The sequence below is a fragment of the Balaenoptera musculus genome, chromosome 6 (assembly GCF_009873245.2).
Source record: "Balaenoptera musculus isolate JJ_BM4_2016_0621 chromosome 6, mBalMus1.pri.v3, whole genome shotgun sequence".
NCBI classification, from domain to species: Eukaryota; Metazoa; Chordata; class Mammalia; order Artiodactyla; family Balaenopteridae; genus Balaenoptera; species Balaenoptera musculus.
Window position 1 is genome coordinate 82613900 of NC_045790.1, and position 26006 is coordinate 82639905.

A 26006-nucleotide genomic window follows, 5' to 3' on the forward strand; every position below is an offset into this window, starting at 1 on the left:
ACGGGCAGGAGAGAACATTTTAGTGCACACCCGTTGTACGGTTTGAATTTTGTACCATGGAATTTGTTGCCAATTTCTAAAAATTTAATAAAAAATAATCCTATCACTGTTAACACTTGGGTGTATATGCTTCCAATTTTTTTCTTTACTTGCCCCTTTATAGTTTTTTTCTTAACGTTGGTGTCATACTATGCAGGCTCTTGGGTAATCTGCTTTTTAAATTTATTGATGTATTTATGAACATTTTACCACATCAAATAATATTCTCTTATAAGAGCGTTTTAATGGCAACCTTAAGATTTTGATGTATAGATGAATTATAATTTAACCTATCCCCTCCCCCTGCCTTAAAAAATACGCTTTTTAAAAAGGTTTTGGAAACACTAATATGAACACATCTTTATGTATCTGATTATTTATTTAGGATATATTCCTAGAAGAAGAATTGCTGGGTCAACGGGGATGATTGTGATTTTAAGGCCTTTGGTAAATATTGCCAAACTGTCCTCCAGAAAGGTGGTGGTGATTTAAACTTCCAATAACAGTTCTTGTTGCATTATACACATCTGTAGACATGAAGTTAGAGAAAAATCTAGGTCTTAGGGCATGTGGATGTTTAGCTTTAGTAGATACTGCCGGATAGTTTTCTCGGTAATATTTTGGAGTTTTCTGTAGAGAGGTTTTGTACATCTTTTGTTAGATTTATTCCTAGCTTTTTAAAAGTGTTACTGAAAATAATGTTTTCAAAATTTCATTTTCTAATTGTTTATTGCCAATACATAGAAATACAATTGATTTTTGTATGCTGACATTACATCCAGCAGCTGTTCTAAATTCATTTGGTAACTATTTATAGATTATTTTGGATTTTCTGTAAATAATCATGTCATCTTTGAATAATGATCTTTTTTTCCCTTTTCCCATCCTTATAGCTTACATTTTTTTTTTTTTTTTTTTTTTTTGCCTCAAGGCACTCTCTAGGACATCTAGAACAATGTTGCATAGAAGTGTTTACACTGGGCATCCTTTTCTCCCATTCCTAGGTAAATACCCAACAGAAATGCATTCATAGGTGCATCAAAAGACATGTACAGGTATATTCAAAGCAACATTATTCATTATAGGCAAAAGCTGAAACAATCCAAAATGTCCATCAATAATATTAAGTGTGCTACATTCATACAATGGAATACTACACCACAGTGAAAATCAACAAACTACTGCTACACACAATCATATGGGTAAATCTCACAAATGTCACATTGTTCTGTCGAAGCAAGACACAAAAGAGTAGTCTGAGTGATCTCATTATATAAAGGTCAAAGACAGGCAAAAGTAATCTTTACTGTTAGAAGTCAGGAGAGTAGTTACCCTTCGGGATAGTGAACTGGCATGAGGAAGGATTCTGAGGAGCTGGAAGTTTCCATTTCATGGTCTGAAGGAAGTTATTGAATGTGTTTACTTTTGAAAAATCATTGAGCTACAGCCCTTTGATTTGTACACTTTTCTTTATGTATTTTATATTTGTTAAAGTTTAGTTTAAAAAAATGCATGCCTAGTAATTCCATTTTGAGAAATTACTCCTAAAAAAAATACAAAAATGAGCTAAGGTATATTCAGTCACTTATTCATTAATTCAACAAAGAGGTACAAGAATGGATGTTTACTGCAGCACTGTTTATAGAAATGAAAATGTAAAGCAGCCTAAATGTCCAACAATACGATATGAGATTGATTTAAACATGGCATATTCAATGGAATACCATGTATCCTTTAAAAATAACCATAATATCTGTGTTTATTAAAATAGAAAATTGTTCAATCTATACTATTAAATTTTTAAAATTACAAAAGAAGGCAATTCCCTGGCGGTCCAGTGGTTAGGATTCCGCACTTCCACTGCTGGGGGCCGGGGTTCGATCCCTGATTGGGGAATTAAGATCCTGCAAGCCTCGTGGTGGAGCCACAAATAAATAAAATAAATAAATAAATAAATAAATAAATAAATAAAATTACAAAAGAATATCTGTAATATGATCCCATTTTTTAAAATCTGTAGACATATATACTTTTAAAATGTCTGAAAGAATATATGCCAAAAATTAACATCATTTAACTCTGGGCCAGGCAATTGTTTTCTTTTCGTATCTGTAATTTCTAATTCTCTACAAGAAGCACGCATTACCTGTATAATTTTTTAAGGGAACAAAGATGTTCATAATATATCAGTAAATGAAAACACAGATTACAAAACAGGATATAGAGTATGACACCATGTTTGTAAAAAATATATATATTAAATATTTATCACAGTATGTATATAGATATGCCAAAGAAAGTTAAAAGGGCAAATAATAGTAGTGATCTACTACTACGTGTCTGCTTGGGTATGTGAGCTGAAAAATTTCCGAAGCTCTTCAGTGATTTATGAGTGATTTTCTTTTAAAAAACTTTGCTTTTCTTTGTTTTCTAATTTTTCTACAGTGAACGTGTATTATTTCTGTGGTTTTTAAAAAACTGATAATAAGGGTTAAGAAAACCGAAGTCGGGCCTCTTAGGGAAAAAGCGGGGCCTCTACTTCAGTGACCCTCCCTCCCACCAGTACACCCCGCACCCTCTTCACCCTCTCTCCGCTCCTGGGGTCTTACGTTTTAAGAAGAGTGATCGCTCTGGTGAGGGGCTTGTTTTCAACAGGGAACCCGGCTGGGCGCTGGAGGAGCCCGAGAGCTGGCAGTTCTCGTCTGTAACGAATTGTGAGAAATGAGTGCCTGGTGTTCATGCAAGCAGCACAAAACATACTAAAAATATTACAGAACTGGAGATTCACATAATCTCTCCCCAAGAATTGCATGCAAATTTAAGTAGGAAATGCAAATTCACAGTAACAGGAAAACTTCAGGACAAGGCTCAGATCTATACAGAAACACACTTTCCAGGATCCAAAGCAAACTGAGCAATGACAGGCCAGTGTGAGTGAGGCCTGGACATGGGGAGGAGACAGCAGGCTCCAGGACCATCCTGAGAGTCAACCATGTATTCAGCAGTCAAGGAAGGGGGCAATTTCATGGCAGACATGCAAATTCTAGGATAAAGACCGAAAACAAGAAATTAAAGCTGAACCCTTAGGAAGGTCGCGTTCAGGTCTCATCCAGGTAAGAGGGAGTTCAGGGGAAACCCAAGTCATGGTCCCTGTCTCCAACAGCTCAGTCAGGTAAATGAGGTGAGAAATGGGCTTGCTTGAGCTATACCGCTCAAGGCAGAGAGTGCTCCAGATCGAAGAGGAGACATGAAAGGGCTCCAGGGCCTGGAGGGGTCAGCGAAGGCTTCATGGAGGAGGAAGCACCTCAGCTGGCCCTTAAAGGATGGGGAGGATTTGGACACCCAGAAAAAGGATGGGAGGCTTTCCCAAGGATACAGCAGGAGCAAAGACATTAAGGACAGGTGCTAGGAACGTCATGTAAAAAGTGAGGAGCCATGGAAGGTGTTTGAAGGAGTGTAGACATGAGCAGAAGAATCTCCAAAGCTCTCTCTGGTGGGGAGTGGATGGGGCAGGGTGAGTGTGGAGGCAGAGGCCCTGTTGGTAGGCTCAAGCCTGACCTGGGCCAGCAGGGATGGAAAAGGGGCTGGGTTCAGGATATACTGCAGTGGCACAAGTACCAACGCTTAACTCTAATGGGAGTGGAGAATGAAGAGTAGATTGGAGTCAAGAAGCAGAGGATTGGGGGTTGAGGTGTGTAAGATGCTGGATTCCATTTCAGCCTGTTGAGCTTGCAATGTCTGTGGAACTCACAGGTAGGGAGGTGAGGCGGGACACTGGAAGGGCAGTGGTGCTGCAAGACCCCCATCTCCTTGTGGCCTTCCTGGGAGTCAGTACCTCTCAGTATTACCTGTGATAGTAAGAATGATGGCCTTATCTGGTGGTGGATGAGGGGTGATGGCCTGGGAGGAAGCAGACTCCAGGGGATCAGAACACAGACCTTGGGACCAGAGTCTGTTTGAATTCTGCCTCTACCCCTACCAGCTGTGTGACCTAGGGCAAGTCAGTTAACCTCTCTGAACCTCAGCTTCCTCATCTGTAAAATGGGGGATAATGAAGATGTCTACCACACGGGGTAATGCTGATTGTTGCATTTTTTAGCAAAACCAACACAGAACACATGAAGCAAATAACCATTGGTAATCTTGACATCAACACGAGCTTCAATCATGGTCTGCCATTTTTTGACCATGGAGCACATTTTGTCATGGATAAGATCCATGCCACGAAAGTTAGGCAGTGTTTGCCCTGAACATCTTCAGGAATTAGCTTTAATTCTCTAAATGCAGCTTCATCATTCTGCAGGTCAGCAAGGCTCACTTCCAAAAGATAACCCTTGAGGCCATCAAATGCAGTTTTGGTTCCTAGAGTTCTCATGACTAGGGTTTTTCCAATATTTCTTATATGGAACGTAGCTGGTGCTTTCACATCGTACCAACCTTCCTTAGAAAACAGATCAACCATTTTCTTCTTGGCTCCCTTTTAACTGCCTTTCGTCAGGCATTTGCTCTTGCAAACCACCATGGTGCTGCTCAGAGAGCCAAAAGGGCCATTCCCTCCAAGTCTAAATGCTCTTTTCCATCTCAGAATATGACAACTTCCTTCTAGTTGTTCCGGTCAAAATCTGTGGAGTCTCCTTGATATCTCTTTCTCTCTTCTTCCCTTCCTGCGCCCACATCTACTCCTGTTGACTCCCCCCACCTGCCCTTTGCTGTTCCTTCAACATGCCAAACTTACTCTTACCTTGTGCCTCAGGACCTTTGCACTTGCTTTTCCCTCTGCCTAGAAGACATTTCCCCCAGATATAACAGCAGCAGCAACAATAATAGCTAACGCTCACATGGTGCTTATTATGCCTGAGCGCCATTCTGAGCACTTTACATGTAAGAACTCATTTAATCCTTACAACAACTCTATGAGACAGGAATATATTATCATCTCCATTTTATGGATATGGAAACAGAGGCATAGAAAAGTTAGGTGCCCTGCTCAAGATGGCAGGGTTAGGAAGTGGTGGGCCTGGGATAGGAACCTGGGCAGTCTGGCTCCGGAGTCCATGCACGTGACCACAATGATCTCCAGCCCCTCCTTCAGGTCAGCTCACACATCCCCTTCTCAAAGAGGCCTTTCCCACTTCCCATAGAAAATAGCTCTTCCTCCTGGTCACCCTCTATTCTCCTTACTCAGCTTTATTATTATTTTTTTAAATAAATTTATTTATTTATTTATTTGGCTGCGTTGGGTCTTCGTTGCTGCGCGCGGGCTTTTCTCTGGTTGCGGCGAGTGTCGTTGCAGTACACGGGCTTCTCAGTGCAGTGGCTTCTCTTGTTGTGGAGCACAGGCTGTAGGCACGCGGGCTTCAGTAGTTGTGACACGTGGTCTCAGGAGTTGTGGCTCGCGGGCTCTAGAGTGCAGGCTCAGTAGCTGTGGTGCATGGGCTTAGTTGCTCCGCGGCATGTGGGACCTTCCTGGACCAGGGCTCGAACCCATGTCCCCTGCATTGGCAGGCGGATTCTTAACCACTGTGCCACCAGGGAGTCCCTCAAAGCACTTCTTATCGCTGACATATATTCATTTGTTGTCCATCTTCCCCTTAAAAGACTGAGCACCACAAAGGCAGGAGCTTTGTTTTGTACCCCACTGTGCCCAGCACATAACAGGGGCTCAGTAAATGGTCTGAATGAATCCTAATAGCAGAGATGAATGAATGGATATTTCTGAGCACCTGCTTTGTGTCAGGCCTTGCAGTGTCCTCAGAGCTGGACCCAAAGTGGTTCTTGCCTTCCAGGCATTTAAGAGAGGAAGGGAGGGGTCCATGTATCCAGCTCACAAACACCCCCAGGCAGAAGATGGAGCAGGCCCAGGGCAGAGGGGGAAGATGGCCGGGAGAGCGAGCGAGCCCGGGGTTTCTTGGAAAGGCTTCCCAGGTGAGCACAGCTGTAGGTCCTGACCAGGCAGAGGAAGAGGAGGGGGAGTTGGCCCTTCCAGCTGGGAGCCCAGCGCAGGCAAAGCTGAGGTGTGGCAGAACCTCGGGAGCAACTGAGGGGCAGGAGCAGAGCAGTGTAGCTGCGAGAAGCAGGACCTGGTCTCCGAATGGGTAGGAGGTGAGGTTGGAAGGGAGGGTTGGGCCCAGGCCCAGGAGACCTTGACCACCCAGCCTAGGGCCTCCGTGCAGGAGAGACATGATTTAGGGTGGCGATCTTCACAGTTGTCTCTAATCACAGGGCACTAGGGGAGTAAAGGACCCAAGGTTGGTCACACGGTGACTTACTCGCCTTAAGGCGGACGTCCAGTGGCGTCTGTAGCGGGCTCTGCATGGCTTCCACAAGGCCCTTAAAGAAGCTCTTGACGGGCTCAAAGGAGTGGGGCACGGGGTGGCACGACTCCCCCAGGCTCATCTGCTGCTGCATCTGCTGCTCAGCGGCCGTGCACGCGCGAGGGCACGTGGGGCTCAGGGTGGCTTGGAGCCACGTCCCAGCCTCCACCACTGTGCCCAGGAACAAACCCAGCCAGCGAGCACTGGCCCCACCTGGCCGTGGCACCTGCTGCCAGCCCAGGCCCTGCCCCTGGGAGCAGAGCCCCGAGGACCGCAGCCATGGCAGTCCCTCCCCTCCCCCGCCTCGAGGAAGGAGGCAAGCTGACTGCCCCTGCCCTGAAGTTGCTCACGACCTCGAAAGGGACCCCCGAAGCTTTACAGACACTGTGACAGAGGTCGGCCTGAGGTACAGGGGACGAAAAGAGCGAGGGGCCAGTTTTCCTGGGGAAGGTGCTCCTGAGGCATGTCCAAAGCGGGGGAACGGGAAACCATATCCCAAAAGGGAAGCCAAAGACTCTGGAAGCTCAGCTGGAATGCTGACCAAGGGGGTGTGCCCACCACAGTGGGGCCTGTCCTGTTTTCTGCCTGCACAGCACCTTTTAGATACCCTTCCTGTGTTAAGTGTGGCTTTGCTAAGTAGAATCAAGAAAACTGTCCCCCCCCCCCAAAAAAAGAAAACTGTCCCAGCCCCCTTTGCACCCATGGTGTTGGCATGTGATGAGGCATCTCCACTCCAAGACTTGGATGCGGAAGTGAGGGTGGGCTGGTGACAGTGGTGTGTAGCTGTCAGGGACAGTAGTAGTGGAGGTTCCAGGGGGCGTGCTCTGGGTCAGTGGTGTGAGCTGTGACATCTTGCCCAGTGGAGAAGGGTGGGGCTACACTGGAGCAAGTCTGTGCCATGGCCTTGACTTCACTCCTGTGGCCTGGTCTTCATCACGACTTTCTGGCCTTCCTGGAGATCAGATGTGCTGCCTAATACTCTTTCATAAACTCCTTTCTTGCTTAAAACAGTTACAGTGGATTCTCTTGTTTGCACCTAAGATCCCTGTCTGCACCTTCTGGAGGGTTGTCCTCAAGGATTTAGAAGACAGCAGATTGCCTTAGGAGAGCAGGCCCTGGCTGGTGGGCGGTGCTGCCCAAGATGGGAGGGGCGGGTGGATGCCTCAGGAGGGAGGGAAGGTGGCCCAGCGCTTGGCAGGAAGGATGCTGGGCCTTGGGAGGGGCTGAGGGACGGTCTCCAAGCCCTGTCTACCTAGGAAGCTGCAGGTCTAGAGCCCATCCTCATTTGGGTGGGAAGAAGGTAATTTGTGGAGAAAGAGGGCTAAGGTCACACTCAGAGGGCTGGCCAGGGAGTCAGAGCACTAGCAGGGAGGGCAGGGAGCAGCTCCGGGGTGGCCCAGCGGGCAGATGGGTGGGGTGGGACTGGGGAAGGGGATGAAGGACAAATGCGACCACCTGGTAACCCCAAACTCCAGCATCTAGCACAGGGCCTGACACATAGGAGGTTCTCGATAAATGTTCACGATGCAATAAATGAATGAATGAAACTGAGCACATCTACTTCTTGCCTTTGCAGACTCAGGGAACGGCCACATAACCACCCATCTCTCAAGCCAGAAACCAGCTGTCATCTTGGATTCCCCCAATCACCAATCCTGTCACATCTATCAAACTCGCCTGCTTCTCCCCATCCCCACTGCCCCTTCACTGGTCCAGCCCACCATCATCTCTCTCCTGGATACTGTGGTCTCCTCCCAACTTTCCTTCCAGGCTCCATTCCTGCCTGTCCAGTCCATCCTCCAGCCTGTCACTAAAGTGACCTTTCTAAAGCATTAATCTGACTGTGTCATTCCTCGTTGCAAAACACTTCCCTGGCCCCCATTCCCTTTACAGGACAAAGTCTAAACTTCATGACCAGGCATATAAGACCCTTCATCAAGTAAACCTGGCATCCCTACATCTCCCAACACGCCCCCCTCCCTTGTACCCTTGCCCCGCCTCCAGTCAGGCTGAACCCTGGCAGTTCTCCAGCCTGCCAAGCTGTCACACGCACATGCTTCCTTTCTGCCTGGGATGTCCTCCCTGCTTTTTCCCTCTGTATATACCCAGTGAGCTCCTCCTTATTCTCCCATACCAGCTCCACTGTCACCTCCCCCTGGAAGCCTTCCCTGATTCCCCATACAGAGTTGGATTATTCTTGGACACACTTTTGCTAGCTCACTTAGCTGTGCTGTGTTGTGAATAACTTTCTGAGCATGTCTCCCCACCCATGAGCTCCTAATGTGAAGCAGAAGCCTGTTGCAATCAGGTTGCTCAGTGTATATTTGATGAAAAAAATGAGTGAACAAATGGAAGGAACGATGAATGATGAAAATCAGTAGCTTGGGCACCAGAGAATTAAAAAAAAAAAAAAAAAAGAACAGTCAGCTCTACCCACCACCAGAGCCTCCCATCAAGCCTCTTAGATAGCCTCAACCACCAGAGGGCAGACAACAGAAGCAAGAAAAACTACGATCCTGCAGCCTGTGGACCAAAAACCACAGTTACAGAAAGATAGAGAAGATGAAAAGGCAGAGGGCTATGTACCAGATGAAGGAACAAGAAAAAACCCCAGAAAAACAACTAAATGAAGTGGAGATAGGCAACCTTCCAGAAAAAGAATTCAGAATAATGATAGTGAAGATGATCCAGGACCTCGGAATAAGAATGGAGGCAAAGATTGAGAAGATGCAAGAAATGATTAACAAAGACCTAGAAGAATTAAAGAACAAACAAACAGAGATCACCAATACAATAACTGAAATGAAAACTACACTAGAAGGAATCAATAGCAGAATAACTGAGGCAGAAGAACGGATAAGTGACCTGGAAGACAGAATGGTGGAATTCACTGCTGCAGAACAGACTAAAGAAAAAAGAATGAAAAGAAATGAAGACAGCCTAAGAGACCTCTGGGACAACATTAAACGCAACAACATTCGCATTATAGGGGTCCCAGAAGGAGAAGAGAGAGAGAAAGGACCAGAGAAAATATTTGAAGAGATTATAGTCGAAAACTTCCCTAACATGGGAAAGGAAATAGCCACCCAAGTCCAGGAAGCGCAGAGAGTCCCATACAGAATAAACCCAAGGAGAAACACGCCGAGACACATAGTAATCAAAGTGGCAAAAATTAAAGACAAAGAAAAATTATTGAAAGCAGCAAGGGAAAAACGACAAATAACATACAAGGGAACTCCCATAAGGTTAACAGCTGATTTCTCAGCAGAAACTCTGCAAGCCAGAAGGGAGTGGCATGATATACTTAAAGTGATGAAAGGGAAGAACCTACAACCAAGATTACTCTACCCGGCAAGGATCTCATTTAGATTTGATGGAGAAATCAAAAGCTTTGCAGACAAGCAAAAGCTAAGAGAATTCAGCACCACCAAACCAGCTCTACAACAAATGCTAAAGGAACTTCTCTAAGTGGGAAACACAACAGAAGAAAAGGACCTACAAAAATAAACCCAAAACAATTAAGAAAATGGTCATAGGAACATACATGTCGATAATTACCTTAAACGTGAATGGATTAAATGCCCCAACCAAAAGACATAGACTGGCTGAATGGATACAAAAACAAGACCCATATATATGCTGTCTACAAGAGACCCACTTTAGACCTAGGGACACATACAGACTGAAAGTGAGGGGATGGAAAAAGATATTCCATGCAAATGGAAATCAAAAGAAAGCTGGAGTAGCTATACTCATATCAGATAAAATAGACTTTAAAATAAAGAATGTTACAAGAGACAAGGAAGGACACTACATAATGATCCAGGGATCAATCCAAGAAGAAGATATAACAATTATAAATATATATGCACCCAACATAGGAGCACCTCAATACATAAGGCAACTGCTAACAGCTATAAAAGAGGAAATCGACAGTAACACAATAATAGTGGGGGACTTTAACACCTCACTTACACCAATGGACAGATCATCCAAAATGAAAATAAATAAGGAAACAGAAGCTTTAAATGACACAATAGACCAGATAGATTTAATTGATATATATAGGACATTCCATCCAAAAACAGCAGATTACACGTTCTTCTCAAGTGCGCACGGAACATTCTCCAGGATAGATCACATCTTGGGTCACAAATCAAGCCTCAGTAAATTTAAGAAAATTGAAATCATATCAAGCATCTTTTCTGACCACAACGCTATGAGATTAGAAATGAATTACAGGGAAAAAAACGTAAAAAGGACAAACACATGGAGGCTAAACAATACGTTACTAAATAACCAAGAGGTCACTGAAGAAATCAAAGAGGAAATCAAAAAATACCTAGAGACAAATGACAATGAAAACACGACGACCCAAAACCTATGGGATGCAGCAAAAGCGGTTCTAAGAGGGAAGTTTATAGCTATACAAGCCTACCTAAAGAAACAAGAAAAATCTCAAGTAAACAATCTAACCTTACACCTAAAGAAACTAGAGAAAGAAGAACAAACAAAACCCAAAGTTAGCAGAAGGAAAGAAATCATAAAGATCAGAGCAGAAATAAATGAAATAGAAACAAAGAAAACAATAGCAAAGATCAATAAAACTAAAAGTTGGTTCTTTGAGAAGATAAACAAAATTGATAAGCCATTAGCCAGACTCATCAAGAAAAAGAGGGAGAGGACTCAAATCAATAAAATCAGAAATGAAAAAGGAGAAGTTACAACAGACACCGCAGAAATACAAAGCATCCTAACAGACTACTACAAGCAACTTTATGCCAATAAAATGGACAACCTGGAAGAAATGGACAAATTCTTAGAAAGGTATAACCTTCCCAGACTGAATCAGGAAGAAACAGAAAATATGAACAGACCAATCACAAGTAATGAAATTGAAACTGTGATTAAAAATCTTCCAACAAACAAAAGTCCAGGACCAGATGGCTTCACAGGTGAATTCTATCAAACATTTAGAGAAGAGCTAACACCCATCCTTCTCAAACTCTTCCAAAAAATTGCAGAGGAAGGAACACTCCCAAACTCATTCTATGAGGCCTCCATCACCCTGATACCAAAACCAGACAAAGACACTACAAAAAAAGAAAATTAGAGACCAATATCACTGATGAATATAGATGCAAAAATCCTCAACAAAATACTAGCAAACAGAATCCAGCAACACATTAAAAGGATCATACACCACGATCAAGTGGGATTTATCCCAGGGATGCAAGGATTCTTCAATATACGCAAATCAATCAATGTGATACACCATATTAACAAATTGAAGAATAAAAACCATATGATCATCTCAATAGATGCAGAAAAAGCTTTTGACAAAATTCAACACCCATTTATGATAAAAACTCTCCAGAAAGTGGGCATAGAGGGAACCTACCTCAACATAATAAAGGCCATATATGACAAACCCACAGCAAACATCATTCTCAATGGTGAAAAACTGAAAGCATTTCCTCTAAGATCAGGAACGAGACAAGGATGTCCACTCTCACCACTATTATTCAACATAGTTCTGGAAGTCCTAGCCACAGCAATCAGAGAAGAAAAAGAAATAAAAGGAATACAAATTGGAAAAGAAGAAGTAAAACTGTCACTGTTTGCGGATGACATGATACTATACATAGAGAATCCTAAAACTGCCACCAGAAAACTGCTAGAGCTAATTAATGAATATGGTAAAGTTGCAGGATACAAAATTAATGCACAGAAATCTCTTGCATTCCTATACACTAATGATGAAAAATCTGAAAGAGAAATTATGGAAACACTCCCATTTACCATTGCAACAAAAAGAATAAAATACCTAGGAATAAACCTACCTAGGGAGACGAAAGACCTGTATGCAGAAAACTATAAGACACTGATGAAAGAAATTAAAGATGATACCAACAGATGGAGAGATATACCATGTTCTTGGATTGGAAGAATCAACATTGTGAAAATGAGTATACTACCCAAAGCAATCTACAGATTCAATGCAATCCCTATCAAATTACCAATGGCATTTTTTACGGAGCTAGAACAAATCATCTTAAAATTTGTATGGAGACACAAAAGACCCCGAATAGCCAAAGCAGTCTTGAGGGAAAAAAATGGAGCTGGAGGAATCAGACTCCCTGACTTCAGACTATACTACAAAGCTACAGTAATCAAGACAGTATGGTACTGGCACAAAAACAGAAACATAGATCAATGGAACAAGATAGAAAGCCCAGAGATTAACCCACGCACCTATGGTCAACTAATCTATGACAAAGGAGGCAAAGATATACAATGGAGAAAAGACAGTCTCTTCAATAAGTGGTGCTGGGAAAACTGGACAGCTACATGTAAAAGAATGAAATTAGAATACTCCCTAACACCATACACAAAAATAAACTCAAAATGGATTAGAGACCTAAATATAAGACTGGACACTATAAAACTCTTAGAGGAAAACATAGGAAGAACACTCTTTGACATAAATCACAGCAAGATCTTTTTTGATCCACCTCCTAGAGTAATGGAAATAAAAACAAAAAAAAAAAAAAAAAAAAAAAAAAAGATGAGAAAGCCCTGAAACTGTATCTATGATGGAAGAATAGCATTCTTCTCCATGGAAGCATCCCTTTGCATTAGATATTCCTAAAATGTACCATTATTTTAAAAGAAAAAAAATGTGCCCCTCTATGCATCTTGCCTCTCTTAAAGTACAACGTCTAAAGTGCCTAGGAGGGGCTTCCCTGGTGGCGCAGTGGTTGAGAATCTGCCTGCCAATGCAGGGGACACGGGTTCGAGCCCTGGTCTGGGAGGATCCCACATGCCACGGAGCGACTAGGCCCGTGAGCCACAACTACTGAGCCTGGGCGTCTGGAGCCTGTGCTCCGCAACAAGAGAGGCCGCGATAGTGAGAGGCCCACGCACCGCGATGAAGAGTGGCCCTCACTTGCCGCAACTAGAGAAAGCCCTCGCACAGAAACGAAGACCCAACACAGCCATAAATAAATAAATAAAATTTTAAATAAATAAATAAATAAATAAAGTGCCTAGGAGAGCACCTCACCCAGAATATTTTGTTAGGTTTTTTTTGTTGTGGTTGTTATTTAACAATGAGACACAGGTTGAATTGACCAAGGCCACATAAAGGCACAAGAGTGGAAATAGCCTCCAGGGACTGGCTTGACTAGTTTTGTACTGACTTATTTGTCTTATCTTGCAGCCAGAGCCCATGCTAATCTGTGGTTCAACTCAGTGCCATCTTTACTTAGTTGTACCTTGCTTCATCCCACAAACCTTTAAAGCATCTTACAAAAGTTATCTAATGCTGCAAGATTTTCCTTTACAGTGAGAAAAATGAAGCCAAGAGAAAACCAAGATAAGACTGTAAGCTGGAAGCCAGAGTGAGATGAGGCATAAACTGTATGTCACAAAGTCTCATCCCAGTTATTTGAAACATATTTGGCTCTCAGCTTCCCAGAAGCTATGGCAAAGAAAGAAAGAGGAAGAGTTAGATGAGTAGAAAAGCAATCCAAGTGCACAGGTGACTGCACAGGAGTACTGACACGAGACAGGAGTTTTTCCCATGGTTCCCTGAAGACGGGAACGCGACCCTCAACAACATGCTTTCACTAAGTGTAGTAGTGAATATTATAGGGGCTAGTTTTTAGATTCTCCTTCAGTACAAGATAATAGCCTCCAACAGAGCCCACTGGCCAAGGAGTCTCGTACTTCTCTCCCCTTTGAGCAAACTGTGACTCCACTCTTGAAGTCTGCTTAGTAGCTTTTGCAAGGGTGCCTGCCTTTCCAGGAGTGATGTTTCCATTAAGACTGTACCGTCAGAGGACTGGGCAGTGATGCCTCGTGGCTTTAGAGTCAGACAGACCTGATCCCAGATCTGCCACCTACCAGCTGTATAACATTGGATGAGTCCCTTCATCTCCTTGAGCCTCCATTTCTCATTAGTAAAATGGGGTGAGAATATCCAATTTGCAGACTTCTAGTAAATATTAGAGCTAAGATACCTGAGGTGCTTGGAACACAGAGGCCCTCAAAAATGGTGGCTGTTCGTGTCATTTAATTAGTCCAAGATGTATATTATCTTCCTAACAATGTAATCAGTCTACCTGCTGACAAGGCAGTTCTCTGTGTATTTACTCAGTGTGTGAATACTGTGTTCAGTGCCACATTAACCAAGATGAAATGAGGTGGCTGGTGGCCGCTGTGAGGGCAGAAACCCAGCATTACTTGCAGCAGCTGTACAGGACTGGGTTCCTGGCTGATATTCCAGACCCTGTTGGAGAGATTGTTCATGACATCGATTTGCTCCCCACAAGACTCGATTTGCTCCCTGTACGCCTGCAGGGCAAGCTGCGTGTTTTTCTCAATGAATTTCTTGGTCAGAGCTTCCTCTTCATCAAGTAGTAATCTGAGTTCAGTAAATTTCCTTGTCAGCCAGGTTTTACTTGACTCTGCATGAGCCTAAAGAAAAACCCGAACAATACAAAACCAGATGCAGATGATATGATTGCCAACCAGGAAATCCAAAATTATCAACATGAAAAAAATTATTATAACTTCTAAAAAATGAGTTCAGCACTTATAAAAAGCTTTCCTAAGTACCAGCTATAACCAATTGGAAAATGAATGGAGAAATAAAGATCATCCTTAAAACAATAGAAAAAAAATAGCAAAATATTTAAAACTAGACCTAACAAAAACTGTAAGGGCCTAGATAAAGAAAAGCATAAAATTGTACTGAAAGACATAAAATAATCTGAATGCATGGAAGAAAAACCATATCCCTGGCTGGGAAGATTGAATACTATAAAGATGCCATTTGTCTCCAAATTAGTCTATAAATTGGATGCAATCCCAACCAAAGTCTTAACATACAGATTAACCGAATGTTAAATTACCATGGGGGAGAATAAGCACAGGAAAAGCCAAAAATTTCTTTTAAAGGATCAATGAAGGGGAATTCCCTGGCGGTCCCGTGGTTAGGACGCCAGGCTTTCACTGCTGAGGGCACTGGTTTGATTCCTGGTCGGAGAACTAAGATCCTGCAAGCTGTGTGGCATGGCCAAAAAAAAACATCAATGAACGATGAGCTGCCTTATTAGATATCAGAACAAACTGTAAAGGTACAGGGTTTAAAACTATGTGGCTTAGGCATAGACAAAAAGATCAAGAGCAAAGAATAGCTTAGAAAAGTATGTATATACATATATATAATTAATATAATTATATATATAATTCAACAAATGGTATTGGTACAGCACGCAATTAATCATGTATTTTAAAAAAAACTAAGCTAGATCCTTATCTTATTCTGTATACAAAAATAAATTCAGACAGAACCCCACCTATGAAGTACTCTTGTGAAAAATGTGAATGTGAATCTGATTAAGCCTCTAGATCTAACTTAAAGATACAATTTAGAAGACACATAGAGGACAGAGGAGCATGTTAACCATCAACTTAAAAAAATATATCAACCCATCGCATTTTGAAAACTTTATTTCACTCCTAATTCAAATAAACAAATAAAATGTGACGTTTATAAGACAATTGGGAATGTGACTACTGGTTGGATATTTGATAATATTAAGGAACCACTGTTAATTTTCATAGGTGTGATGATGATACTATGGTTATATACTTTAAAAAATGAGTACTTATCTTATAGAGGTAATATGCTCAGAGTTTTACAGATGAAATGGTATGTCTGCAATTTGCTTCAAAACACGTATGTATGCTTGAGGTTTTCCACGATAAAAGCTAAACAAACAAACAATTCTAAATAGATCAAAGCACTATACATTAAAAAAATAATAAACCTACTAGAATAAAATACAAAACAATTTTATTTTTAAAAATTTGAGAAGGGAAGACCTCTGTAAGACGAACCCAAAACTCAGAGTCATGACAGGTTGGACTACATAAAAAAAGAAACTCTTCCCGAGAGGTAAGGCACTGTAAACAAAGCCACATGACAAGTAACAAACTACACAGGCTTACTATCCATAACATATAGTGAAAAAAGAAATCATTCAATTTAAAAATGGACCAGAGATATGCAAATGCCAATAGACGTATGAAGAGGTGCCTCAGCGTCCCAAACAATCAAGGAAGTGAGCAGCATAATCAGAAAAAAAAAAAAAAAAAAAAAAAAAAAAAAATATATATATATATATATTGGCCATCAGACTGGAAGAATGCTAACTGATGGATAATACCAAGAGTCCATAAGGGTGTGTGGAATAGGCACTTACATACACTGCAGGTGGTAGTGTCCATTAGTATTGCATTTTTAGAGGGTGATATGATAAAATCAAAATTTAAAATGCTTAAATCCTTTGATGCAGCAGCTCCTCTTGCAGGAATTGATCCTAGAAAATGTTTTCACATGTGCACAAAGATTTGTGTACCAAGAAGCTCACTATAGCATTGTTGGAGATAGAGAAAAGTTGGACAAAATTGTCAACATGGGAAGTATATATATATGTTCATTGTACAAACTATGCTGCATTCATACAATGAAATAATAATATTCAGTGATTAAAACGAATGCAGTGTTCTGACACATGCTATAATATGGATGAACCTTGAAGACATGATGCTAAATTAAATAAGCCAGACAGAGAAGGACAAATATTGTATGATTCCACTTATATGAAATATCTAGAGTAGGCAAATTCATAGAGACAGGAAGTAGATTAGAGGTTACCAGGAGCTGGTGGGAGGGGAATGGGAAGTAATTGCTTAATGATTACAGAGTTTATATTTAGGGTAATGAAAAACTTTTGGAAAGAGTGCTGATGGTTGTACAACACTGTGAATGTAATTAATGCCACTGAATTATACGCTTAAAAATGGTTAAAATGGTAACTTTTATGTTATGTGTATTTTGCCACACACACACACACACACCCCCCCAAAGAATGCAGTGGACCTATATGTCCTGTCGTGGAAAGCTCTTCAAGACACTGTGTGAAAAAGGGCAAGTTGCAGAATAATACATATAGGATGATCCCATTTATGTAAAAGATAACAAAATTAAAAGTGTACATGTATATATGCATCTGCATGTTTGCAAGTGCATTTAAAATGTCTGGGGACTTCCCTGGTGGCACAGTGGATAAGAATCCGCCTGTCAAAAAAAAAAAAAAAAAAAGAATCCGCCTGTCAGTTCAGGGGACATGGGTTCGAGCCCTGGTCCGGGAAGATCCCACATGCCGTGGAGCATCTAAGCCTCTGCGCCACAACTACTGAGCCTGTGCTCTGAAGCCCGTGAGCCACAACTACTGAGCCCACGTGCCACAACTACTGAAGCCCACGCGCCTAGAGCCCGTGCTCTGCAACAAGAGAAGCCACCGCAATGAGAAGCCCGCGCACCGCAACGAAGAGTAGCCCCCGCTCACCGCAACTAGAGAAAGCCCGCATGGAGCAAGAAGACCCAACACAGCCAAAATAAATAAATTAATCAAAATTTAAAAAAAATAAAATGTCTGTTAGTTTGGTCATGTTTGGGAAGAGGTGTGGGACTGGGGACATGGTCAAGAGGGACTCTCACTCTGTACTTTCCATAGCTGTACACTGTATTCTAATAAACTATTTAAATTTTAAAAACTGAGATGCATTCATGTATTACTAGTACAATTAAAAAATAAAATCATAACAACAAAAAAATCAGGCCGGCTTCTTTCCTCAGCCCAAATGTCTGTACAGCCCACACAGCAGAAAGATCCTTGGTACCCAGGCAGGCATGGGGGTGGGCAGGCTCCCCTGCGTGCCATGTTCTCTCCTTAGTGGGGCAGGAATGTGTGGTTTGGCAGGATCTACGGGATGGGCTCCCAAAGTCTTGTGTTTCCCATGCAATGTTCTAGGCAGTGGTGAGGCTCTGAGTTTAGAGCCTCATATTGATTAAATTGGCTTTGGGCTAGCTTGGGAATTAGTCCACACTTACAACATGGTTTCTATGAGTCAGTGAGCCTGGACAGAAATATATCTTTGTTGAATGACTAAACGAAGGAAAGAGAATGTGTTCTAAACGCTTGATTTATCCACACATTTTGGAGGCAACATATGTACACGGAGGACCTTCCTACAGAAACCGAGAGCAAATATCTTCCCCCAACCAACTGGGCTCCAAGCAGTTTCTACAGATCCACTTTTTAAAGAAGAATATACAAAATAAGCTTAATGACACTACACATTGTTATAAATCTCAGCATAGAAAACTTAAGTATAGGCAAGATGAGGCTGATTATGCAATATGGTAAAAAAAAAAAAGACTGAGAGAGAGAATTCTGGAAATGAAACAAGGAAGTACACTGTCTGGTTTGGGCCACATTGGTTCAAAGTGAACTAATATATATCTATATATATATCATGTATTTATATACTATTTTGTTGTTGTTCACAAAAGTATCAAAAGCTTACTGTGGAAAATTTGGAAGATTTGAAAGAAGACTATAACCACTCTGCTATATTGTCAACTCATCCCAGTTTGAGTAAAAAGTTAGGGCGGCAGGCAAGTGCTGATTTTCCCTACACCTGGCATGTATGAGCCCGCTGAAGAGCCATGATGGGGAAGCAAACAGCCTATTAACAAGGATGTCAGAGAAAAATCATTTAATGGGTGTTGGCTGGGGATTCACGATCAAGTCCTTCTTGATTGCTCTCTGGAAAGGCGTGGATGGCTAGGCCTGGTTGTTGGCTTCTGAACAGTAGATGTTTGACATTTATGAACTTTACTGGTTTTAATTTGTTTACCAAGCTGTTTTATGGATTAATTTTCAGGCAAATGGCCTTTTCCCTAGTACTGCCTCTGAGTAAGCAAGGTTGCCCCAGACCTTTCTGCCACAACTACGCCTGCCAGAGTTCAGCAGAACGCACCAGACTCCCTACAAACGTCTGTGCCTATTGAGCCAGGCGACTCACTTCTAGGAACGTGTCCCAAAGAAAATAAATCAAGGTGCCAAATATCACTGCAGCGTTGTTTTACATGAGTGAAAGCCTGGAAGTGATCTAAATGTTCAACATTAGGAAAATGGCTTCATGAATCATGGTCGATCCATATAATGGAATATACAGCCTCTAATACTGACATTGATAAAGAACTTTTAATGACATAGGGAAGGGTTAGGGTCTTAAACAAACAACCACAAAACCCCCCATATGTAAAATGACATATAGTTTTGGTCAAAAAGGGAGAAGGAGCTGACATGGAAATCCCCCTTCCTACTTCAAACACATGGAAATGCTGATAAAATGAGCAAATTTTAAAATTACGTGATCAAGCTGAAAAAAAAGAACAAAACCCAAAAAACCAACCCACAATCAAACAAACAACAACAAAAAAAGGGAAATCCTTGGGTGCCAAAAACAAAGAGGGAACTTGGCGTCAGAACCATGGGCGGGAGCTGAGTGAGGGACCCAGGTGGGGTGGAGGTGGAGGGGCGTATGAGAGCCACACCATGCTGGGGCCGGGTCATCTAGGAGGGCGCCCTGGGCACCTGGCGTCCTGGGAGTGGGAAGGGGGCCACCTGACCCGCATCAAACCAGATTCACAGAGAGCCGCTCCATCCATGAACTAGGCACCAGTAAAAGTCCACCCACTGGCCTAGGGGAAGGGCAAGGAATCTTGTCATCCATCCAGGGTCATGCACTACTTTTGCAACTTCCTATAAATCTGTAATTACTTCAAAATAAAGTTTAAAAGTTGGGGAAAAGCTTCAAAGAAAGAAAACCATTCCTTAGATTAAGCTGAAACCTGCCCCCTTAGACTTTCCACACGGATCCTAACTCTTTCCTCGGGGACCCCCAAACCATATCTGCTCAGAGATTTACAGACAGTGAGACTGTGCCCTGACTCTGTTCTTCTGGCTGAACAGCCCAAAGCACCTCCGCCATCCCTTCAGGTGTGCCAACTTTCAGTTCCCAAATCCTTTTGAACTGATGTAGTTGCCTATACCCAGAGTCCTGCTCTTGAAGACATGACATGATTAATAATTAACCCAGGGCCACAGGTGTAAACCACAACTGTGCCCAGTAAACTGGGGCATGCTGTCACCCGAAAGATAATGGATGCTGGGCAAACAGGGGGCCAACTCTGTGGCCTGGTCTGGGTGCCAGCTACTCCTGTGGTTGTCAGAGCCAATCTCCCTGCCTGACTTGGGGTGGCCAGTCCGGGGTTCACAGAGCCCTCAGTGAGACAGGCCCTGGGAGGGCAACCCACTCCAGCCCTCACTTTGAGGCGGTGGCAGCTGAGGCTGAGAAGGGAAGCGATTGGCCAAGTTCACCTAAAACGCTCCTAAAGAGCCACACCATTCTCACAGTCAAAACAGCAGCTGGGATAATGTCAGCCTCAGCTTCTCACTTAAAACCCACAAAAGAATCCACTTAAATAAACAGTGTTATGCAAGGAGAAGCCTGAAGAAAGTACATATTTATGGAATACATTTATACCTATTCACTTTCTTTCAACAGTGAAACCTAAAGAGCGATTTGTGTGTTCCTTACCTTGTATTTTGCTTTGCTTAAGGCAGTTTGGGGTGCGGGGGATGGAGGACTAGTCTGCCCAAGAGAATGGCTTTGGCCATGGCGGGAGAAAAGGCCGTTCCTCCATTTTGTCAGGCATTATGGGACAAGGCTAGGGCGCTGGGCAGAGGCAGATTCACCACAAAGCTAATGAAACAGGAGCCCCAGGTCCCTCCCTGGCATGGTCCCTTCATGGTCTTGCAACTAATTTTGTGTTCTTTTTCTCCAAAAGGGCCCCCTAAATTACAGAAGCCCCAGGCCTCACCAAACCTGACCTGCCCCTTTGAGGCTGGTTTTCATTTTCCCTTGGCTCCATACTGGGGAGAACTGTGTGTCCAAGGGCAAAGGTGGACATCTCATCTAGAATAAGGAAGAATCCCCCACTTGCCTTGAGCTTCTCAGCAGCATCTTGTCTGGGTTATGTTGCCAACTTGCTGCCGCTTCTTGGTTGTCAAATTCTTTAAACATTCTTGGGTGAGTTTCTGTATGTGAAAGCGTTAGGAGAGAAGTCTTAATGTTGTCACTTTTGAGATAACAAGTCACCCCAGGGGTCATGTCCTCTCACTCCTGTATTTTTTTTCAGCTGAGCTGAGACTCAGAAGGTGAGCTGACTTGCCCAAAGTCATGAGGCAAATTGGAAGATGAGCTGGAACTAGGGCCACTCTGATCCTCAGAGGCCCACATGAGGTATTCTCCAAACCTCGAGGTGCCCCCTTTTTTTCTAGGATAGTCCTGCTTGTGACCTGCTTTTCCAGGCCCTCAAATAGGACTTTAGGGAAGCAGCTTGGGGTCAGGGGAAGAGCCTTCACTTCTAGAGTGAATACTAAGTACCTATAATGTGCTGGGGCCTGTTCTTGGAGCTGCCCTCATGGAACTTGCATCCAGGCTTGGTCTGTGGTCCTCTGGCCTGGGTTGGGGTTCAGAGGACCTGCATGTGTAAGAGGTCCCCTCTCCCACCTAAGATGGCTCCCTTCCTTATCTCTGCTTTTTGCAACTGCCATTTCTCCAAAGGCCTTACCTCTATCTTACCTTCTTATGGCTCACCTTACACTCAGCTGCTGGACCAACTGGGAGCTTCCTGAGGGCAGGTCTGCTCCATCCTTGGCTCCCGCTCCCCCATAGGGACCAGGGGGTGACCCAGAAGTGTTTGCTGAATTGAACAGAATTACCAGGGGCTGCCAAATTCAAGTGGAGAGCTGGAGCAAGTCATGAGCCTAAGCCCCAGAGTCACATGGGACCTCCTAGGTCTGAGTCCCAGCTCTCCTTCCACATGACCTGGGCAAGTGACCTCACCTTTCTAAACCTCGGTTTCCTCAGCTACACAAAAGGGGACACCCCTACAGAGTTGCTGTAAAGAATAAGAAGTACACAAAGTGCTTGGTATAGTGCTTGGCACACAGTAAGTGCTCAACAGACGTAGCTTGTATCGTTATTTTAATATCCAACAAGCATTTGCTACGGTGTGCACAGTTTTATTCTAGCTGGGGGGCTGGGAGTGAGTGGGGGGGCTGGGAACACAATAGTAACCCAAGTATGAGCCATAGCCTCAACTTCCAGGAGTACATCCATACCCCACTGTGATTTCTAAGCCTTCAAGTCCAGCTCCTGCCTATCAGCCAAGGATAACCCAGCTTCCTGGTGCTTGAAACCTCCAGTCACAGGGTGCTTCTCCAGTCTAGGTACCTGGTGAAACCCTACTTATTTTTCACCGCCATTTCCAATGGTTCCTCCTCCAGGAAGTCTTGCTGGGCTTCCTGTACCTGGTTCACATTGTCCTCTCTTTGGCTCCCACTGACCACTGCCTCAGACTCTCCAATTACAGTACTTATCATACTGTGTTGTCACTGTTTGTTCTTCCCCCACTAGCAAAGGAACTCCTCCAGGTCAGGGAAGAATTGGTCTATTCCTTGACTCATGGCACCAGGTATGAGTTGAATGGATGTCTAATGAACGAATGAATGGGCGGATGGATGATGCATGAACAGACAGGTGAGTGGGTGGGTGTGTGGATGCAAAAGGAGTAGGTGGGTAGACCTGCCTATTAAAAGCTATATCTCTGAAAGCAGCCTTGTTAACTTTGAAAACAGCATTTTGAGGAACAAAATTATTATTATAACCATTTTATAGATAAGAAGAAGAAGATCTTGGAGGCAGAGGCAAGCCTTGAATCCTGGACTCCACCTGCTAGATTGGCCCCCACGTGGCCCATTCTCACAGTGGAGCTCCAAGGTTGTCACCATGATGGTGTTAAGTTATGCTGTGCAGGGGATAGGTCATTGTGGGGCTGGATTAACCACAGTCGACTTCTTTAAGGTGGAAGTGGTAGAATCAACATCTGTCTGTGACAGGAGGGCCTGCCTAGCCCAGAGAGGTTGGAGGGGTCTGACTAGAGTCACTGGACAAGTTGGCCACAAGGTTGGGACAAGAGTCCAGAGCGCCCTTTCACTATTAGGAATAAGCATGGGCGAGAGCTCCAAGGTGAGAAAGGGCCCGTGGGAGGCAGTCCTGGGTTCAAGGCCCTCCTCGGCCTCCAGAACCCTCCTCTCCTTGTCCACGAAGCGTCTGGCCTAGCTCTCACCAGGCTGTTATGAGCGTGGAATGGAGCGGGTATGGAGGGGGAGGGGCAGAACGGCGTAGGCAGAGGGCCTTTGTGTCCGCTCCCAGGGCGATCAGGCGGTCCGCAGTCCCTCTCTGAATTCCAGGAGGGAAAACCAGAGGAGGTGTTTGTGTGGCTTTCCGGAAACACAGATGTTTTCGAAGCGGGAGGGATTTTTTCGTCTTTGTTAAAAGGCAGAATTTCTTCCGGCCCAAAGGCAGTGTGGTGGACCCGCCTTGGTGGATGAGGTCCGGGATATCCGGTGCCGGCCGGGGCGCCCAAGTTCTCACTCCCAAACCCACCTCTTCTTATGCTTAAATGATGGCCTTGCCTTTCCTTGGGCTTCAGTTTCTTTTTCTGAACAACAACAGGTCGGCCTCCTAGACGGTCTCTGGGCCGCCTTGGGGGTCCTGGTCCCAACCGGGAACTGTCAGTGGGACCCAGTACGCCCCTCCCCGCCCGTTGCTCCCGGGCTACCGCCCCCGCGTCCCCACCTGCACGCGCGCCGCCTCCTCCAGCGCCAGACCAACCGGGTGGCCGCGGTGCGAGCCCAGCACCCGGCAAAGCGCGCACACGCAGCGGCGGCAGCGGCGACCGAAGAGCTCAGCCACGCGGTCGCCGTGCTCCGGGCTGCGCCAGCCGCGCGCGTCTTCGGGCTCCGCTGGGCCCAGCCCCCCAGGCGTCCCACTTGGCGCCGCCGCGCCCGCCATTCACCCCCAAGTTTGGGGGACGCCGCGCAGAGAGGGGCCGGCAGGGAAATCGAAACCTGGGCGGTGGGGCGGGGCGCTCAGGGCCGTCCCACTTCCGGCAGGGAAAGACAGATACATGGCAGGGCGCCCCTGGCAGGCCAGGGCGCAGCCGCAGCATCATCACCCTGCGGACAGCACGGTGCTCTCCCGCCCATCTGCCCGGGCAATGAGTGCTCAGGCCTGGTCTCCCGGCTCTGTGTCTAGCCCAGAGGCGGCCACAGCGCAAATGGGGGCTCACTTCGAATGGGCTAACTAACTGCAAGGAGGTGGGCTTCCCCGCTGAGTGACGCTCTTCCAGTCATGATCAGAAAACTGCAGCCCTGTGGATGGGACCAAAGTTGGCTGTGGCCTTCCGGGATGCTGTGCATTACCTAGCTTTTCATTTTCCCTTAATTCTCTCTTGCCCTATCCCCAAGAGAAATAACGATTCCCGTAACTGTGAGAAACATTCTGGAAACTCCACCTGCACCCACGCTAAAGTCTCAGCATCCACGGAATGTAAGTTGGTGCAGGCATTATGGAAAACAGTATGGAGGTTCCTCAAAAAATTAAAAATAGAACTACCATATGATCCCGCAATCTTACTTCTGGGTGTATATCCAAAGAATATGAAGTCAGTATCTCAGAGCTATCTGCACTCCCATGTTCACTGCAGCATTATTTACAATAGCCAAAATATGGAAAAAACCCAAGTGTCTATCAGTGGATGAATGGATAAAGAAGATGTGGTATATGCACGTATATATAGTGAAATGTTATTCAGACTTAAAAGAGGAAATCCTGCCATTTTCTAAATGAATGAGCCAGGAAGACATTATGCTAAGTGAAATAAGCCAGACGAAGAAAGACAAATACTGTATGATACCTAAATATGTGGGGAAAAAAAAGTCAAACTGATAGAGAGTAGAAAGGTGGTTACAAGGGGCTGACAGAAAAGGGTAGGGTGGGGGAAAAGGGTACAAAGTTTAAGTTACAGAACCCATAAGTTCTGGGGATCTAATGTACAGCATGGTGACTATAGTTAATAATACTGTATTGTACACTTGAGATTTGTTGAGATTGGATCTCAAATGTTCTCAACCATACACAAAAAATGGTAACGATGTGAGGTAATGGATGTGTTAATCAACTAGATTGTGGTGATCATTTCACAATGTATTCATATCGTAATCATTACCACATACACCTCAAGAAATCACAAACAACATAAATATATACAATTTTTGTCAATCATACCTCAATAAAACTAGGGAAAAAAAGTCTCAGCTCCCACCTACAAAGCCCTTGGCTCTTTCCATTCCTTTTTTTTTTTTGGTCGCACCGCTCGCATGTGGACCTTCCCCTACCAGGGATCGAACCCACGCTCCCTGCAGTAGAAGCATGGAGTTTTAACCCCTGGACGACCAGGGAAGTCTGCCTTTGGCTCTTAATACTCATGATCTCTGCCCTGTCTATGCTCCACCCTTTGCTTGTTTCCAGACTATGGAACAGGTAGTTTTCTCTGCTTGGAACACTCTTTTCCCTAAATGCTCTTTGCCTTGTTTACTCCTATTTATCCTTCAGGTTTCTGCCTAAATATCATTTCCTCCAAGAAGCCTTCCTTACTTCTCCTCCAAGAGCAGCCTGAATGTCCCCTTCCTTCCAACCACGACTAAAAACTCTTTGGAGGGTAGGAACCAAGTCTTTCTTGCCTGTTTCCCAGCTTGGTTTCTGGCCCAAACAAGTGGGTATTTCCAAAAGTTCACTTTATGCCACCTTGCTTTC

General features: G+C 44.1%; 1 protein-coding gene and 1 pseudogene across 1 annotated transcript in view; both read right to left on the reverse strand.

The window, feature by feature from the left end:
• TRIM14 (tripartite motif containing 14) overlaps positions 1-24385 on the reverse strand; it is a 32036-nt gene extending 7651 nt beyond the window's left edge. Inside the window, 6 exon segments of the mRNA XM_036855939.1 lie at positions 2649-2741; positions 6309-6471; positions 14601-14834; positions 21286-21310; positions 21312-21379; positions 23988-24385. Coding sequence (XP_036711834.1) covers positions 2649-2741; positions 6309-6471; positions 14601-14834; positions 21286-21310; positions 21312-21379; positions 23988-24203 — 799 coding nt within the window. The 5' untranslated portion in view covers positions 24204-24385.
• LOC118896909 lies at positions 4101-4561 on the reverse strand (annotated as a pseudogene).
• Positions 24386-26006: the final 1621 nt, after the last annotated feature.